The sequence below is a fragment of the Lethenteron reissneri genome, chromosome 19 (genome assembly GCF_015708825.2).
Source record: "Lethenteron reissneri isolate LAM-NWPU_2019-01 chromosome 19, ASM1570882v1, whole genome shotgun sequence".
NCBI classification, from domain to species: Eukaryota; Metazoa; Chordata; class Hyperoartia; order Petromyzontiformes; family Petromyzontidae; genus Lethenteron; species Lethenteron reissneri.
Genome location: NC_083797.1, coordinates 1354303 through 1373155, shown reverse-complemented (window position 1 = coordinate 1373155; position 18853 = coordinate 1354303). Strand labels below are relative to the sequence as shown.

At 55.2% G+C, this 18853-nt stretch overlaps 1 protein-coding gene across 1 annotated transcript; it reads right to left on the bottom strand.

The window, feature by feature from the left end:
• Nucleotides 1-1634: 1634 nt before the first annotated feature.
• Nucleotides 1635-18164, bottom strand: LOC133344114 (phospholipase ABHD3-like). The gene is made up of 9 exons (XM_061554093.1): nucleotides 17857-18164; nucleotides 12891-13051; nucleotides 12242-12424; nucleotides 11393-11438; nucleotides 10357-10469; nucleotides 9536-9709; nucleotides 8591-8639; nucleotides 7622-7787; nucleotides 1635-6239 (listed from the first exon to the last, which is right to left on the bottom strand). The coding sequence occupies exons 1-9, from the start codon at nucleotides 18049-18051 to the stop codon at nucleotides 5908-5910; spliced, it is 1419 nt and encodes a 472-aa protein (XP_061410077.1). The 5' UTR covers nucleotides 18052-18164; the 3' UTR covers nucleotides 1635-5907.
• Between the last annotated feature and the right edge of the window lie 689 nt (nucleotides 18165-18853).

Genomic DNA, 18853 nt, shown 5'->3' with positions numbered 1-18853 from the left:
GTGTCTCTGTGTGTGTGGGGAGCGGTGGTGTAGCGGTTAGCGCGCTGAGCTATGAACCTGGCGACCCGGGTTCGATTCCCGCTCACGGCTAACACCAGTGACGATTATCTGAACCGGTCCTGGGCCTCCCCTAGGTCGACTCAGCCTTAAATGAGTACCTGGTGCAGTGTGAAAACATCGCCACTGGGGAGACAAAGGCGGTCGGGCGTGGTGCTGGCCACCCACCCCCTCGTGTACCGTTGCGGCCTTCATAGGTGCTCGCTAACAGCACTTGCCCCTACAGTCTCTTAAGGCTATACGGGGGATCTTTTGTCTCTGTGTGTGTGCTGTGGGGATCGTTGTTTACGAGGTGGCCGGTGATGAGGGCCGGTGAGGGGGTGTGAGGGAGTGTGAGAGGGAGTGTGAGAGGGAGTGTGAGAGGGAGTGTGAGAGGAAGGGTGAGAGGGAGGGTGAGAGGGAGTGTGTGTGGGGAGAGAGGGAGTGCGTGGATGTTGTACAGGGAGCGGTGGCGCAGTGGTTGACGCACTCCGCTACGAAACCTGCCTTCCCCAGTTCGATTCCCGCTCACGGTTAACATCAGCGTAAATTATCTGAACTGGTCTTGGGCATCCCCTAGGTAGACTGTGCCTTAAATGAGTAGGCAACGTATCATATGTCCGCTCCGTATCATATGTACGATACGTATCGTTGTACCGTGTAGGCCTCGTTTCAGAATCAGAATTTCGTATTCACACTCCCAAGTATACAGCGGCAGGCGTCAGGGTCGGTATCGAACCCACGCCCTCCTGTAGACCAGGCGAGGTAGTTGACATCTCAGAGCCACGCGGCACCCACACGCCACCCAGCCACCGCACGTGACGGGGAGTGGGGCAAGGTGTAATGGACACTTACCCACATCGTCTCGACTGAATGTCACGCGGGGAGATGGAATCAAACCGGCGACCTCTTCTGGGTCGCAGGTTCTAGTGTGCAAATTCACACATCTCGAATTATTACAACTGCGGTATAATATCATGACTACTATCACCATCGTGATGCATTATGGCAGAGGATACAGAACGCGTGATGACACTCCCACCCCCACCATCGTCGTCCTGCTCTCAAGCCCCAATGGCTTCAAATGTGTGGCGGCCATCACACTGACGATATCTTATTGGGGAAAGTGGGCCCCGCCCTCTAAAGGAGTGAAGAACACTGGTCTACAAACTCACCTGGGGACCATAGACTCACCTGGTCGACAGTGAAGAACACACTGGTCTAGACTCACCTGGTGCCCACTCACCTGGTCTACAGTGAAGAACACTGGTCTACAGGCTCACCTGGTCTACAGTGAAAAACACTGGTCTACACTCACCTGGTGCCCACTCACCTGGTCTACAGTGAAAAACACTGGTCTAGACTCACCTGGTGCTCAGACTCACCTGGTCTACAGTGAAGAACACTGTACTACAGGCTCACCTGGGGCCCATAGACTCACCTGGTCTACGGTGCAGGCGAGTGAAGACCACCGAGTAACTGAGACGAGGTTGGGCGTGCTGGGAGGATTTACACTTTGGAATGTGTTCCACAACTAAGTGGGGTGTGCGGTGGGGTTAGTACCCCACGTAACAATAACAAGGCAGTACAGCAACTAGTTCCACTCTCTTAAATTTTATGCTCATATTCTCTAAAAGACAAAGACACACACATACACCTTAAATTAAAACATGTTCTTAAGTGCTCGTATAAAACTGCAAGTCAAACACGGCTTACTTCTCAGGCGCATAAGCAATGTTACAGGTCAATCGGCTGCTAGATGGAGGGCGTGACTACTTGTGATTTGACCATACTTCACCACGCAGGTTGCTGGGGAGCATCCGCCGTAAGGAAGCAAGCAGGAGTACAGAACAATTGATTCTACTGCCATGCCCTCCACTAACAACCATCAGTCCCCGGAACAGCCCATCACACCCGTTGTGTGTGTGGTGGTTGCCTCTCCGGCCCTAGCAATGTCCAGGCTTAGAAGCCTGCTTAGCTTGGGAGGTGCGAAGCGTGGTTTGTGGTCGCAGACTTGACGCATCTATCGAGGGCTCGGTCTCGCAGACAGTTTCATCTCCTCTGTGCTGTTGTTAGACCACCACACTGCAGGTGGCAAGCACACTCACCCACTCGCTCACCCAGCCACTCACCCACCCACCACAATGCAGGTGACAACACTCACCCACTCGCTCACTCACCCACCCAGCCACTCACCCACTCACTCGCCACACTGCAGGTCACCTCGCTGCTCTTTCTGCTTCTTCCTCGCACTACCCCACTCTGGAATCCCCTCCCATCATCATCGTCGTCGTCTTTAGAGTCTCCAACAAACTCTTAACAACAAGCTCAGACGAGAGAGTGCGACACGCTCTTGTCGGGCACATCTGTGATAGGTGCTGTTTGTTGCTGGCCGGTTGGCGTTCTGGGCCTTTTGGACCTAAACACACGATGTATATAACGCTCAGCCTCCACTAGGAGGGCACCACATTTTATAGCCACGATGCTACTACAGCTGCTGCGGCTGCTACGTTGGCAGCGGTACAAAATCACAAATTAGAAATAAAATCTAAAACAATCAATCAACAACACCATGTGGCCTTACACACACACATATCAGTTGACGTTTCGGGCAATGGTCCTTCTTAATAGCACGATAAGCATGGTCAAGCCACGCTTATGACTCCCAACACGGTGGTGATGAGTGGGTTTCATCCAGCAATGGAATGACAAAAGCGTTGATCATTCTTAGCAACAGTTATATATATGTGGTCTACAAACGGGTCCACACGTACATACCAGTACCGTGTGTGTAGGGTTACCGATACAAACGAGAGTTAATAACTCGCCGACTCCGAGTGCTCCTGCCAGCGGGGGACTGTGCGTGATTGGTGATTAAAAAGGGCAAGGCGAGCGATAATGCACGCACGTGTTGTGATGAACACGTGTTGTGATGAACACGGAGGTAACACGTGTCGAAAAAGCTGTGCCTCCTCCCAGTTCACTTGGAGTGTGCAGGCACACACCAAGACAAAGATCCCCCGTGTAGCCTGTAACAGACTGTTCGGGGCAAGTGCTTGTTCTAAAACGAGTAGCAGCACCTATGAAGGCCGGCACGGCGCACGAGGGGGCGGGTGGCCAGCACCACGCCCGGGCGCCTTTGTCTCCCAAGTGGCGATGTTTACACACCGCACCAGCTACTTATTTGAGGCCGAGTCGACCTAAGAGAGGCCCAGGACCGGTTCAGATATTCGTCACTGGCGTTTGCCGTGAGTGGAAATCGAACTCGGGTCGCCGGGTCCGTAGCGCGGCGCGCTAACCTCTGCGCCACCGCTCACACACAAAACACACAGACACAAATCCCCCTGTTGAGGCAATGCCGTTAGCAAGCACCTATTAAGGGCCGTAACATCTCATCGCCCAGTAAATGTAACTTTCTTTTGATCTCACAGTGCTGGGTTTTTTTTTTCACAGCTGCACCACGTGTTTGTTTAAGGCCGAGTCGATCTAAGGAAGTCCCGGAACCCGTTCAGATATTAGTCCGTGGGCCCAGGTGAGCATATGTTTTGCGCAGTCGGTAACCGCCTGAGCTGGCGTGACTTTAGCCGTTTCCAATGTCTCAAAGTGGTCAACGACAGTGAACCACGCGACACCCACTGGATAATGAGTCGGGCTTTCGACGAATTCACTCTCATTGGCCATGTGAAGAAGTCTGTGGGACTAACGACTTGCCCCCTCAGGCGGGTACCAGTTTCCATGAACGATATCAACTCGCCAGTGATACGTCGTGAGCCGCGGCCGGGAATCGAACCCAGGTTGGTCGGGTCCGGAGCGCAGTGCGCCAACCTCCGCAGCTCCACTCCCCGCAAGCTCCCACGCTCACCGCTCCCTCGCATCCTCAAAAACACCGGGCTCGTTCAGGAGTGGTGTACGGAAACTCATCGCTTAACGCTGCAGATGTGTTCCTGAAAAGGAACATTTATGGGAAAATAGCGAAAACTATTCCCCCATAAATAATGTAATAACGAGATGCGATGTACTACCACTCAGCACACCACGCAGCGAGATGGCACAAACAACTGCGGGTACGCCAACACGTTACTCAACGACTCGGCGTACTGTATCGCTGCACCGCTCAGCCGCGCGGCTCAAGAAAGTGGCTAGTAGTCCACTGCTCGGAACCCGCGTTATAACGGTGCGTGCGTGCGTTCTGCCAAGTATTCCCTAACGTAGCGAAGACGCGTTGCAAAGTGCGAACATGGCCGCGCACTGAGCGGGGGCTCGCCCTAACACTGCACCTCCCGGTCCTTCTTAGCAACACCCCGTTCGGTTCCGTGGAAGCCCAAACTCGGGCCGCTTTGCAGCTTATTTGTAAAAAGAAGGAAATGCGACGAGCAATGGCGGAACCGCGGCCGAAGGCGGGAATCGTAGTCCCGGCGCGCCGAGTGCGGAATCCTGCACCACAGTCGACGATGCACAATACGGTGATGCGCGGGTGACGTACGAGCACAGGGCTGGACCGGGAAACGCAGCTGGAATGGACTCACGAATCCGCTTGCTGCCAATGTCGTCCCCATGGCCAACTCGCAGCGACTGCGCAGGCCAAAACCGGGACGGGTGGCAAGCCCCGTCACAACAACAACATCACTTCACACACGCACGCGGAATCAAAGCTCTCCTCTCCCTCTTTCCGGCACTGCCGTCGGGAAGGCCGACTTAGAACAGAAAGACATTTACAGCAGTAAGGCCAAAAATTCAGGAGGCATCGAATGGTATTCGCGTCAAAGGGCTTGAAATGGAAGTCCTCTGCCCAACGGCAGGTTCTTGGCTGCAACTTCCTTTCGATCCCATCCGTACAGCTCCAAGCCCCCCCCCCCTTCCTTCCTTCCTTAAAGTTGTGCAAGCAGCTGATCCCTCTTCGTCCATCCCTTGGCCTCATTTTGCCAACATCCTGACCGTCGAGATCCTCTCGTGATCTAAGCCGTCAACCTCTCCATTGTCCTTCCCCCGCACCTCCGATCAGCACGGTTGGCTACGTACGGTGGCAAAAGAAGTTCTACGTACACACGTACGTCGAAGGCCAATTTCTACCGATAATTATCGCTGTTGTTAAGGCAGGTTTGTGTCGCGTGTGTGCGAGCGGCTGGACAGACGCTTCCAAACAGGAGCAGCAATAGCCGAGTGGTATCGGAGAGTTGACGGATGGAGCAGCACCGATGGAAGTATGGGGGAGCGGGCGTGGGTTCAGTGTGAGAATGCGGTACAAGGGGCGTGGAAGACCGTCAAGAGTGTGAGCGAGTGTGCGAGTGACCTGCGAAGTGAGAGTGTGCGTGTGAGCGAGTGTAGGAGTGGGGGCGTGCAAGGGTATGTGTGTGTGTGTTGGTGTGTGTGTGTTGGTGTGTGTTGGTGTGTGTGTGTTGGTGTGTGTGTGTTGGTGTGTGTGTGTTGGTGTGTGTGTGTTGGTGTGTGTTTGGAATGTGTGTGTTGGTGTGTGTGTGTTGGTGTGTGGGTGTGCGTGCGAGCATCTGCATTGTGAAGGAGTGTGCGCTTCGCAAGGGCAAGCGAGCCAGGGCGAGCTGGCGGGTGTGCAAGAGGCCGTGCGTGTGCGTTCGAGTAAGAGCGTGTGCAAGGGTGTGAAAATCGAGGCGTGAGAGTTGTGAGCGTCTGTCAGCAAGTGAGCGTGCGAGCTTGCGTGCAACCGAGCGAGTGCATGGGTGCGGGGAGTCTGTGCGAGTGAGCGAGCGCGGGAGTCTGTGCGAGCGAGTGAGCGAGCGCAGGAGTGTGCGTGTGCGAGCGAGTCTGCGCGAGCGTCTGTGCGAGCCTGTGAGTGTCTGTGCGCGTGAGCGAGTACGTGCGTGTGCATGCGTCCGAGCGGGCGAGACTGCGAGCGACTCAGTGGACGAGACTCCTCCGTCGCCATACGTCGTCTTCAACTCCTTCACATCCTTCTTCACCTCCTTCACCTCCTTCACCTCCTTCACCTCCTTCACCTCCTTCACCTCCTTCGACTCGTTCAACTTCTTCAACTCCTGCTCCCCCTTGGCCCGTGAGCTCTTCCAGCTCGCCGGCGTGCTCGAGGGCGGCGCGCGTGAACTCGGCAAACACGCGGTCCATGTAGCTGCGCCCGCGTGGCACCAGCCCCTCCAGGAAGCCGATGTGGCCGCCGCTTGACGTCACCAGCAGCGCCACGCGCGGGTTCGACCGCGCCGCCTCCACCGGGATCGCTGCGCGCCCGCGGGTCGGGAGGGCACAAGCGGCCAGGAGCCACCGTCGTTAAGAGTCAAGCTCTCCACGTTAAGAGTCAAGCTCTCCACGGTTCACTTTGTTTAAGGGCGCTGCGGTGGTATATATGTTCACTGCCTCTTACTCTTAGGTTCTTTCGGTAAAGTCACGTAGGTAAAAAATAAAATTAATAATAGTAAAATAAAAATCACGACGTTTCGGAGGCAACACAAGCTTCCGTCTGTTGCCTCCGAAACGTCGTGATTTTTATTTGACTTTTATTAATTTTATTTTTATTTTTTACCTACGTGACTTTACCGAAAAAAACCTAAGAGTATGAATCCTTGCAGTCACGAAAGCTTCAAATCTAGAATCACTGCCTCTTGCCTGCTATACAGGGGGTCGCGGGTTCGATCCCGAGTCTGCGTGTCTCTCTCCCCGTGGTCGTGCGGATTTTTCTCCGGTTTTTCTCTCCACATTTAGAAACATGCGATTAAGAGTATTTGGCTGCTATAAATGTCCACGTGATAAGCCACTTCGTTAAGCTATTGTTTGTGGCCAGGTCGCTTCTGAAAAGGAGCGAAATAGCTCAGTGGGCCTTACCTAGTAAAATAAAAACAAGTTTAGTTTAGTTTTAGTAACCAGGTGAGAGCTTGGGAGGCTAGGTTAGGAGTCATTTTGCAAGAGTGATCTGGCTGGATGAGTGGGTGGGCGAGTGAATGAATGAGTGAGTGAATGAGTGAGTGAATGAGTGAATGAATGAGCGAGTGAATGAGTGAGTGAATGAGCGAATGAATGAGTGAGTGAATGAGTGAGTGAATGAGTGAGTGAATGAGTGAATGAATGAGTGAGTGAATGAGTGAGTGAATGAGTGAGTGAATGAGTGAGTGAATGAGTGAATGAATGAGTGAGTGAATGAGTGAGTGAATGAGTGAGTGAATGAGTGAGTGAATGAGTGAATGAATGAGCGAGTGAATGAGTGAGTGAGTGAGTGAATGAGTGAATGAATGAGTGAGTGAATGAGTGAGTGAATGAGTGAATGAATGAGCGAGTGAATGAGTGGGTGAGCGAGTCGGTGAGTTTGTTTAACAACGGCAACACCAGTGATGATTATCCGAACCACTCACGGTCAAAACGTGCCAGGGCCCTAGGTCGGCCTCAAATACTACCTGGTGCAGTGTGTAAACAAAAGGTCGTGGCGGTGGCCACCCGCCCCCTCGTGTGCCGTGCCGGCCGTCATAAGTGCTACTCGCTAACAGCACTTGCCCCAGCAGTCTGTTGAGGCCATACTGGGGCATCTTCGTCTACGTAGGTGCGTGCGTGTGTGCGCACGTGCGTGTGTACGTGCGCGTGTGTGTGCGTGTTTGCGTGCGCGAGCGGTCACCGTGCATGGGTGAGAAGGGGTCGTCGGCGGCGTTGAGGCACAGCACGGGGATGCGGATGGCCGCCACGGTGTGCGCCGGGCTCGCCGCGCGGTAGTAGTCGTCTATGGTCGCGAAGCCGAACATGGGAGCGGTGAAGCGCTGGTCGAACTCGCGGATCGTGCGCGCCTGGGGGGGGGGGGGGCGGGCCCAGGGTCAGGACAGAGCCAGGTGATTGGATAAATAATAAAATAAAAGCCGACAACGATTCCCTCCCGCTGCCTTGCAGGAGGCGTGCGGTAGAATGCACTCGCGAGTGCGGTGCGTCGTACCGAGATTGCATTCAGATTTTCTGCATCTGGAATATCGTGGTGATTATTGTGGGGGCTGCGACACATTCCCACGTGACAAGCCACTCTGTTGAGCTGTCATGTGTGGCCAGGTCGTTTCTACAAAATAAGTTAATACCGCAGTGCACTTTAGCTGATACGATAAAAAAAACAATTGTAGTTTTATTATTAGATGTTTGTAAGAGATTTGTTTACCTTTCTTGTACTTTGAACTCCTATTGTGAGTTTGTATTGTTTGTTGTTGTAACTTTCTGACCCGCCGCCTACTGGACGTGTGTGAAAAAGAGCTTAATAGCTCATCGGATTCCTCCAGTATAAATAAATATTGATTCTGACAGTACATGATACTTCCTGATGTTCTTATAATACATTATTTGTATTCGTGAAATTACGTTCACCATCTGTGTTATTATTGTTTGCACTATTACCAATACCCCCAATGAAGCCCTCGTACATTGCTCATACGAAATAAATAACACTGTCGGGAACGCGTCCCCCACATGTACAATGGTACAAGGACCCCTTCTGCAGGAACGCATCGACGGCCGCGTTAAACGAGGACTCGCAGCCTCAGCAGAGGGAAGTGTGAGTGACGGTATTCATTACAGCAACGGTTACAGCATTCGGGTTTGAAACTCTCACCTTCATAATGTGCTCGATGTCAAACTTGGAGGCCAGCACATCGCGGTGCCTGGACACAGGGGGAGATGCGGACTCAACGCAGGCACCACACGCGCGCTCCTGCTGTGCTCAGGCAAACACACGGGGGGCTGTGTGCGTGCGCGCGAGCTGGAAAGCGGTGGTACCGTGGTCGATGCACCGCGCTACGAGCCGGGAAACCCGGGTTCCGTTCCCGCTCGCGACCAATATCAGTGTGGAACATCTGAACCGGTCCTGGGCCTCCACGAGGTAGACTCGGCCTTAAATGAATAGCTGGTGCGTGTAAACATCAGCACCAGGGAGACAAAGGTGGCTGGGCGTAGCCCAAGCCTCCCACACCTCCCTCTCGTGTGACCTGTCGGCATGCAGCGGTGCATGCCGACAGCACTTGCCCCAAAAGTCTGTTAAATGCTATAGGAGGTGGGGGGGGGGGGGGGGGTAACTCTGTCTTTGTTTGTGCTGTGCGTAGACGTGCGGGTTTGGAATTACGGAGAAAGAGAGGGGGAGGAGAGGTCACATGCACTTTTAAATCATCTGGTTTGAAAAGTTATATATATTTTTTAAACTGCGTCTTGTGTTTAGTTTGTTGTCCTTCCCCCTCACCTCCGATCAGCACGGTTGGCAATGTACGGTGCAAAAGAAGTTCAACATGCACACACACACACGCACACACAGACACACACACACAAACACACACGCACACACACACACACACGCACACACGCACACACACACACACACACGCACACACGCACGCACACACACAGACACACACACACAGACACACACACATACACGCGATCGTATGTGAATGGAGTGCGGAGGGGCACTGCTCGTCACTTGTGTTGACCCGGTTAAACGACCACCTCACCGCCTCGCTCATCTCACTCGCGGAGTTCGTGGGTGGGGGGGGGGGGTAGCGCTCACCTGTGCACGGTCCTGCGCAGGTTGCCGGTGAGGAAGCGGTTGAAGAGGAGCCAGTGGAGCGGGCGCTCGAGCGAGTCGCAGCTGGCCAAGGTGTCCCACGCCGCCGACAGCGTGAGCACGGCGCTCAGCCGGCACTCGCTGCCCGAGCGCGACACGTAGTTCAGCAGCAGCATTCTGTCGGTCGGGGAGGGGGGGGGGAGGGCACGGGGGGCGGCGGGGTGGAGATAGGATGGGAAGAGATGGGATAAGGACAGGGGATTGGAGAGAGAGATGGGAAGGGAGGAGGAGGGATAGGAGGAAAGGGAAGGATACGAGAAGGAGGGGGGGATTGGAGGGAGAGAGGGAATGGGAGGAGAACGAGGCTGCGAACCTCCCACACTTCACACGATAGCCTCAAGGTGCACCGAGCTTGGCACGAATGCCGTGGAGACGTCACCGCCGCATCGTGGCGAATGGCGGCTGTTGTTAGTGTCATTGTGTGTCTGCGCGTGCGAGTCTCATCCTCCCAGTAGGGAGCGGTAGTGTAGCGGTTCGCACGCTGCGATATGAACCCGGCGACCCAAGTTCGATTCCCACTCACAGCCAACACCGGTGACGATTATCTGAAATGGTCCTGGGCCTCCCCTAGGTCGACTCGGCCTCAAATAAGTACCTGGTGCAGTGTGTAAAAATCGCCACTAGGGGGACAAAGGCGGCCGGGCGTGGCCCTGGCCACCCACCCCCTTGTGTGCCATGCTGGCCTTCATAGGTGCTCGTTAACTGCACTTTCCCCAAAAGTCGTTGAAGGCTGTACGGGGGATCTTTGTCTTTGTTTGTCTCACCCTCCCAGCGAGACCCCGGTGCCCACGAGGGGGGCGTCGGGCAGGAGGGAGCGCACGTGGTCCAGCACCGCCTCCAGGTCCTCCGTGTCGGCAGCGCAGAACGTACGCGGGGTCTGGTTGGTGGTGGGTGGGCGGGGTGGGAGAGCGACAGCCTCGCTGCAACGTGGCCACAGCCCACCACGTGGACAGCCCCAGGATGCGCAATCTCGTCGGGGACGCTCGCCCGCCCGCCCAATAAACACAGTGCACACTGCACCACGCGTACAGCCAACACTCCCATCGCACCGCACACACTCGCAACACACCACACCAGAAACACAATGCGTGCTCATCTACATACACACACGCGCACGCCAAGTAAACACATAGGAGCTCACATTCGTCAATAACGCCTGCCCCTGAAGGAAAAATGTACAATAGGCGACGCTTCGGGCAATGGTCCAAAACCACAACAAAGACACAGATCCCCCGTATAGTCTTAACAGACTTTCGCGGCAAGTGCTGTTAGCGAGGAGCACTTGTGAAGGCTGGCGAGGAGGCACACGAGGGGGTGGGTGGCCAGCACCACGCCTGGCCACCTGTCTCCCCAGTGGCGATGTTTACACACCGCACTGGGTACTCATTTGAGGTTTAGGCGACCAATGGGAGGCCCAGGACCACTTCAGATAATCGTCACCGGTGTTGGCGGTGAGCGGGAATCAAACTCGGGTTGCCGGGTTCACAGCGCAGCACACTAATCCACAACACACACTTCATCCAACACACGCCACAGACACACACCATGTACACACATACACCAAACTACACACTTACACCTAACACACACCACACCACATACACACAAACTACACACTTACACCTAACACACACCACACCACATACACACAAACTACACACTTACACCTAACACACACCACACCACATACACACAAACTACACACTTACACCTAACACACACCACACCACATACACACAAACTACACAAACACGCCTCTCATCACACACAACACACACACCGCTCGTCACGCTCACTCACCAGAAGCGCCTCCCCGCCGAACCCTCTGTTGTTAAAGACGACGCACCTGCACACACAGGGGGAGCGGCCACACGCACATCCCACACAATCACCAACAACAACACCCAACAGCAAATGCACTGTGATACGGGGACGTGAATGATAATAACAACGGCAACGCAGTACGTTTTGGCACGCGTGCCATCCTTACAGCACAAGGATTATCGCAGGAACAAGTCTGCCGTAGTTTCGCAGCAGAAGGGGTGGCGATATTGCTGTGTGTAATCCCCGTGAGAGAGATTTGAAGTTTTTGAATTTGCCAAATTTGAACCATGACACCAGAAAGGTCACGAGGCCATTTCTTTTCACATCATCTTGAATCAAGAAGTAGGAGCAGTCGCTAGGCCATCGACGGGGCCCTCTGGATTGCGAGGCCATCGACGGGGCCCTCTGGATTGCGAGGCCATCGACGGGGCCCTCTGGATTGCGAGGCCATCGACGGGGCCCTCTGGATTGCGAGGCCATCGACGGGGCCCTCTGGATTGCGAGGCCATCGACGGGGCCCTCTGGATCGCGAGGCCAGGTGTCGCCGTGATCCGGCTCTCACCGTCGTGCCGCCCCCACCCCGGGTCGCCACGACCGCTCGGATTTCGTTCCGGATCTATCGTCGGCGAGCCGGACCGCCGGGTTTGTTCAACGACGAGCCACGCGCCCCCCAAACGGGCCCGCGTGCTGGCGTCGGACGAGGGCGAAGTCCTCTACGTTGGGGGCAGACCGGCACGGCGACGTCTTGGGGGGACTCCCCCCCACCCGTCCCCTCCCCGCCCCTCCTTCGCCCCTCCCTCGCCCCTCCCCGCCCCTCCCCCTCACCTGTATCCCATGGAGAGGACGGTGCGCACCATGTAGAGCATGTAGCTCTCCCTGCTGCTGCCCGTGAGGCCCGGCAGCAGCAGCAGCGTGGGCCGCGTGGCCCCGTCCGGGTGCCGCTCGCTCGCGTCGTTGTCCGCCCAGTCGAGGGAGATGTGACCGCCGTCAGCCGTGCGGATCAGCTCGCTGGTGCCGTGGGGAATGTGGTGGGGGGGGCGAGGGAGGTAGAGATGGGGTGGGGAGGCAGCAGCAGTGGGTGATGCTTTCTCACAGACAGCGCTAATAATCAAACAAACTAAACTATTTTTTTTATTTTACCATGGAAGGCACCACTGAGCTGAACAGCTCTTGGACCTGGCAAGAAGTCCACAAAAAGAAATCACCACACACACACACAACAAGAAATAGTACAATACTAAACATTAAAAACAATTACAATCGTTTGTGATTCATTCCAGGACCAAGGTAGGGAAGGAAGCCACGACATACTGTATACCAGGCAAGGTAGTTAGCATCTCGCCAGCCCCTCCCACCCCATCTGTCGGTGGTGGTGGCGAGTTTAGTTTCAGGAATGAATGAGTGAAGTTCACCAGCGCGGCGAGGTGCAAACGATCGGCGTGCTGCCGGCACAAGCGGTGCGAGCGGCGCTCACTTGCGGTAGTGCACGGGGACCGGCGTCTTGAGCAGGACACGGACGACAGTCTGGGCGCGCCCGTCGGTGCACCAGAAGGTGGGGTAGAACTTCTCACGCACCATGGGGCAGTGGTCGTCCAGGAAGCGGCGGAACCCGGCGCCCGCCACCAGCATGGGGCGCTGGCACCGGCACAGCGGGGGGCACACGCGCAGGGCGGTGAGCACACGCACGAAGATAAGATCCCCCGTATAGCCTTAATAAACTGTTGGGGTAAGCGGCGATGAGTCAGCACCCACGAAGGGCGACACGGCACACGAGGTGGGTGTCCAGCACCATACCCGGCCGCCGCCTTTGTCTCCCGAGTGGCGATGTTTACACATTGCACAAAGTACTCATTTGGGGCTGTGCGAACCTAGGGGAGGCACAGGCGTGGTGCAGATAATCGTCACTGGCGTTGGCCGTGAGCGGGAATGGATCTCGGGTCACCAGGGCTCGTAGCGTAGCGAGCTAACCGCTGCGCCACCGCTCCCCACAAAGACTCCTTTGCTCACATACTCACGCTCGCTCGCTCGACTTGCTGTCACGGTCGCCAAGGGAAGTGTATTTTGGCACAAAGAGAGAGAGAAGAGAAACCCGAGGGAACACAAGGCGTGGCAGAGATGGAGCGGAGGGCGAAAAAAAGCAAAGAAGATGCCATGTGGCATCTTCAAATTCATGGGACCCTGCCACACGGGTGTGATGGTCAGCTCAATGGATTTGCAATCCAGGAGGTCGCCCACACCCCCCCCGCCCCCTCCTCCACCCCCCCCCCCCCAACACATTTGTCCACCCAGCAGCACGAACGGGTTAAACACCACAGTTACAGTCGATCGGCAGGGACGCGTGTGGTGGCGCACATACGTGTGTACGTATGATTTATTTCGCACCAACCGTGTTAATCGGGAGGTACAGGTTGGGTGTGGGTGCTCCCAAATCGACCGACGCGGCTGTCTGGTTCACGTTCAAGAGCAGACCAAGAACGCCACCTTAGGGTTTCTACCCACGAGTCGAAGAGCTCCCCCCCCCACATCCGCCAGCAGTGGTGCCAGCGGGCACTTGCAGGGCGACGGAGCCGCCGGTGTGAGCGGAATGGAACGTCACGTTTCCCCGAAGGTTCGTTCCCCGGGAAACAAACACCAAACTCGGCGGGCATTTAATTCATTCATTATGTTCCCTAATTAGCTGCAACCCCTGAGGAAATCCGTGTCCGTTTCCGTCAGCCTACATTTTTGCAAGTGTTAGGGTTGGTTATATTCGGGTTATATTTCGCGTTAGGTTAGGTTTATGGTTTTGTTAGCATTATGGTGAGGATTATATTAAGGTAAGGGTTAGTTTAAGTTTAGCATTATATTAGGCTTAGCTTATGGATTAGGGTTAGGTTAGGATTAGGGTTGGGTTAGGGTTTAGTGTAAGATTTTAGGCTTAGTTTATGGACGGGTTAAGTTAAGGCTAGGTTGGGGTTTGGCTTTCGTTAGTTAGGGTTAAGTTAGGGTAAGGTTGGGGTTTGGCTTTGGTTAGTTAGGGTTAAGTAGGGTAAGGTTGGGGTTTGGCTTTGGTTAGTTAGGGTTAAGTTAGGGTAAGGTTGGGGTTTGGCTTTCGTTAGTTAGGGTTAAGTTAGGGTAAGGTTGGGGTTTGGCTTTGGTTAGTTAGGGTTAAGTAGGGTAAGGTTGGGGTTTGGCTTTGGTTAGTTAGGGTTAAGTTAGGGTAAGGTTGGGGTTTGGCTATTGTTAGTTAGGGTTAAGTTAGGGTAAGGTTGGGGTTTGGCTTTTGTTAGTTAGGGTTAAGTAGGGTAAGGTTGGGGTTTGGCTATTGTTAGTTAGGGTTAAGTTAGGGTAAGGTTGGGGTTTGGCTTTTGTTAGTTAGGGTTAAGTAGGGTAAGGTTGGGGTTTGGCTTTGGTTAGTTAGGGTTAAGTAGGGTAAGGTTGGGGTTTGGCTTTGGTTAGTTAGGGTTAAGTAGGGTAAGGTTGGGGTTTGGCTATTGTTAGTTAGGGTTAAGTTAGGGTGAGGTTGGGGTTTGGCTATTGTTAGTTAGGGTTAAGTAGGGTAAGGTTGGGGTTTGGCTATTGTTAGTTAGGGTTAAGTAGGGTAAGGTTGGGGTTTGGCTATTGTTAGTTAGGGTTAAGTTAGGGTAAGGTTGGGGTTTGGCTATTGTTAGTTAGGGTTAAGTTAGGGTAAGGTTGGGGTTTGGCTATTGTTAGTTAGGGTTAAGTTAGGGTAAGGTTAGGCTCAGGTGACGTTGATTTTGTCTGTCGTAAAGTACATGCGAGTTGAGCAACTGTGCCAGAGATACGTTTCAAAAGTGGTTTCAAGTTCAGGTTTCAATTGAAAACGCACAGATGTACAGCCGACTCGTACGCAAAGTAGAATTACATACTTTGTTAAAATATATTGATTTGGTATTCTAAATATTCAGAAATGTTAACCAATACTCGGGAATATTGGGTCCTTGGAGTAAACGCATTTGGTGTAACAATGTAAAATATATTATAAATAATAAACAATAAATCAACTATCTGAGTGGCTACTTAAGGGGCGTTAGAATTATTACGCTGTAATTCTGTAGTTCCCTCATCGCATTAGCACAACTTAAATAATTAACTAGGTTTTGTTTAATTTCATCGTCTCGTTTACTTTGCTACCCCCTGCCCTGTCCTATGTCGTGAATTATGAGTATCATTCGCATATATGACTTGCCTAAATTATTAACCAAGCGATTCACACACACAATTTGGCGCACACGATTTTAAGCAATGCATCATTACGAGCGTAGCCATCTCTTGCGATGACTAACGGAGCAGCAGCAGCAGCAACATCAACAACATTAGCAAGTCCAACAGCAATGAAGCCAGTTCCAATCTTCCTCGACGTGCCGAGTCTTCTCTAAAAACAAATCCCCGGTGATTGTGGCCTCCCCCCATGTGCCCCTGGCCCGTGATATCACCCAAATAACTTTCCATCTCGCGCAATTAACTGCGCAATTATTCTACCGAGATCCGATTAATCGACTGCAGGAATCCATGCTCTTTGGTTCTTTCGGTAAAGTCAAGTGGGTATTTTATTTTATTTCTAACTACGTGACTTTACCGAAAGAACCAAAGTGTATGGAACCCATAAGTCGTCAATTACTTTATTTAAATAACCTGATATGGCCACGCCATTCAGAAGTGATGTACAATGTATAAGCACAAATGAATCGCTGATGTGACATACAGTCACGCTAACGGTTGTAAAGACGCTAAAAAAATACATGTCATTAAAAATGTTTTATCTTAAAATCCCAACAGCAATAAAATGCGACACAATATCGATCCCCGCGTGGCGTCGTGACCTCGCAAACATCTTGGAACCCGTCTTTGGCAATCTTTGGGCAAGGGTCCAGAGTGACCACGGAGACGCGGCGGCGGTGCTGAAGGTCGCAGCGAGTTGCCACGACGCGGCACACGACACACAGCAAGGAAGGACGCGGCACGGTACAGCACGTGGCACGGTACAGCACGTGGCACGGCACAGCCCACGTGACACGGCATAGCCCACGGCACGGCACAGCCCACGTGACACGGCATAGCCCACGGCACGGCACAGCCCACGGCACGGCACAGCCCACGGCACGGCACAGCCCACGGCACGGCACAGCCCACGTGACACGGTACTGCACGTGGCACGGTACAGCACGTGGCACGGTACAGCACGTGGCACGGTACAGCACGCGGCTCGGCACAGCCCACGGCACGGCCCACGTGACACGGTACAGCACGTGACACGGTACAGCACGTGACACGGTACAGCACGTGGCACGGTACAGCACGCGGCACGGCACAGCCCACGTGACACGAGGAATGAGTGACAAACGGGCCGGCTGCTCCCGGCCAATGACAGAGCGCAGCACGACGAGTCAGCCAGGCAGCCTGTGTGAACGTCAATGTCACGGCCTTCCACCGCTTCGTCAATGACTGACGACGCAGCGGCTTCCTCCGCCTGCTGCTGGCAGTATTTCAGTGACAGTCCCCCCCCCCCCCCGCGTCAATGACATGGTCAGTGACGCAGTCACCCCTAGGTGACCCCCCCCCCCAGGTGAGTGACACAGCGAGAGAGCGGTGAGTGACACAGTGAGAGTCACCCCTAGGTGACCCCCCCCCCCGCCAGGTGAGTGACACAGCGAGAGAGCGGTGAGTGACACAGTGAGAGAGCGGTGAGTGACACAGTGAGAGCGGTGAGTGACACAGTGAGAGAGCGGTGAGTGACACAGTGAGAGAGCGGTGAGTGACACAGTGAGAGAGCGGTGAGTGACACAGTGAGAGCGGTGAGTGACACAGTGAGAGAGCGGTGAGTGACACAGTGAGAGAGCGGTGAGTGACACAGCGAGAGAGCGGTGGGTGACACAGTGAGAGAGCGGTGGGTGACACAGTGAGAGAGCGGTGAGTGACACAGTGAGAGGGCGGCCTCGTGTATCAGCCCCGCGCAGTGGCACTCAGCAGGACTTCTGCTTCGCGCTACCGCCGCCACTTCCTCGTCACTGGGTCAAAGGTGACGCCGGCCGGGCCCAGTGGAGTCCCGAACAGCCCCCCAAGGCAAAGATCCCCCGGGTAGCCTTCAAAGGACTGTAGGGGCAAGTGCTGTTAGCGAGCACCTATGAAGGCCGGCACGACACACGAGGGGGTGGGGTGGTCAGCACCACGCCCGGCCGCCTTTGTCTCTCTAGTGGTGATGTTCACACACCGCACCAGGGACTCATTTGAGGCTGAGTCGACCTAGGGGAGGCCCAGGAACGGTTCAGGCAATCGTCACCGGTGTTGGTCGTGAGCGGGAATGGAACTCACGTGGCCGGGATCGTAGCGCTGCGCGCTAACCACTGCGCCACCGCTCCCTGGACAACATCCACGCACACCACCACCCTCACCACCACCACCAGCCTCACCACCACCACCCTCACCACCACCACCCTCACCTGAGCTGCGCGCCGCAGGTAAAACCCCGCGAACACCGCCGCCGCCGCCGCGGCCCCCATCACCAGCAGCGGCAGCAGCGGCGAGGCCGCCGCGGGCTTCTCGTCGCCGGGAGCCGCGCGGGCCTCGCTCGGCAGCAGCAGCAGCAGCTCCCCCGCGCGCCTCAGCAGCCCCTGCGCACACGCCTCGCTCGCCATGGCGAGGCACGGACACGACGACGAGGGCGACGACGAGGAGGAGGATGGTGGTGGTGGTGGACTGGTGGTGGTGGCTGAGAAGCCGTCACCGCTTTAGCCGGTCACCACCTCCCCCCATTGACCCCCACGCGCGGCATAGCCCCGCCCCCTCCAGCCCCCAAAGCTTCCACTCGTCCCCTAGCCCCGCCCCCTAGCCCCGCCCCCAGTCTCATAGCCCCGCCCCCTAGCCCCGCCCTCAGCCCCATAAAACCCCAATCTCATAGCCCCGCCCCCAGCCCCGCCCCCAGCCCCGCCCCTAGTCTCATAGCCCCGCCCCCAGTCCCATAGCCCCGCCCCCAGTCCCATAGCCCCGCCCCCAGTCCCATAGCCCCGCCCCCAGTCCCATAGCCCCGCCCCCAGTCCCATAGCCCCGCCCCCAGTCTCATAGCCCCGCCCCCCCAGTCTCATAGCCCCGCCCCCCAGTCCCATAGCCCCGCCCCCAGTCAAACACCCCCCCCCAGTACTATAGCCCCGCCCCTAGTCCCATAGCCCCTCCCTCCCCGCCGCCTCGTGTTCACCACACACACAGAGTGATTGAACAAAAAATGTCTCTTCGCGTTCGTTTGTTTGGCGACCCATGGCACGTGTAGGAGGTGGTTGTGAGGGCATCGTCCCTCCTGCGGGCAGCTCGCTCCGTGCAGGTCGTTCGCATCACAACTCAACACGCGGTCTTCGCGTTCGACCCATTCTCAATCCACAGCTGGATGAAGGCTTCCCAACGAATGCTCGTGGCAAGTGCGATGAAGTATGGGCATGGGGCAGC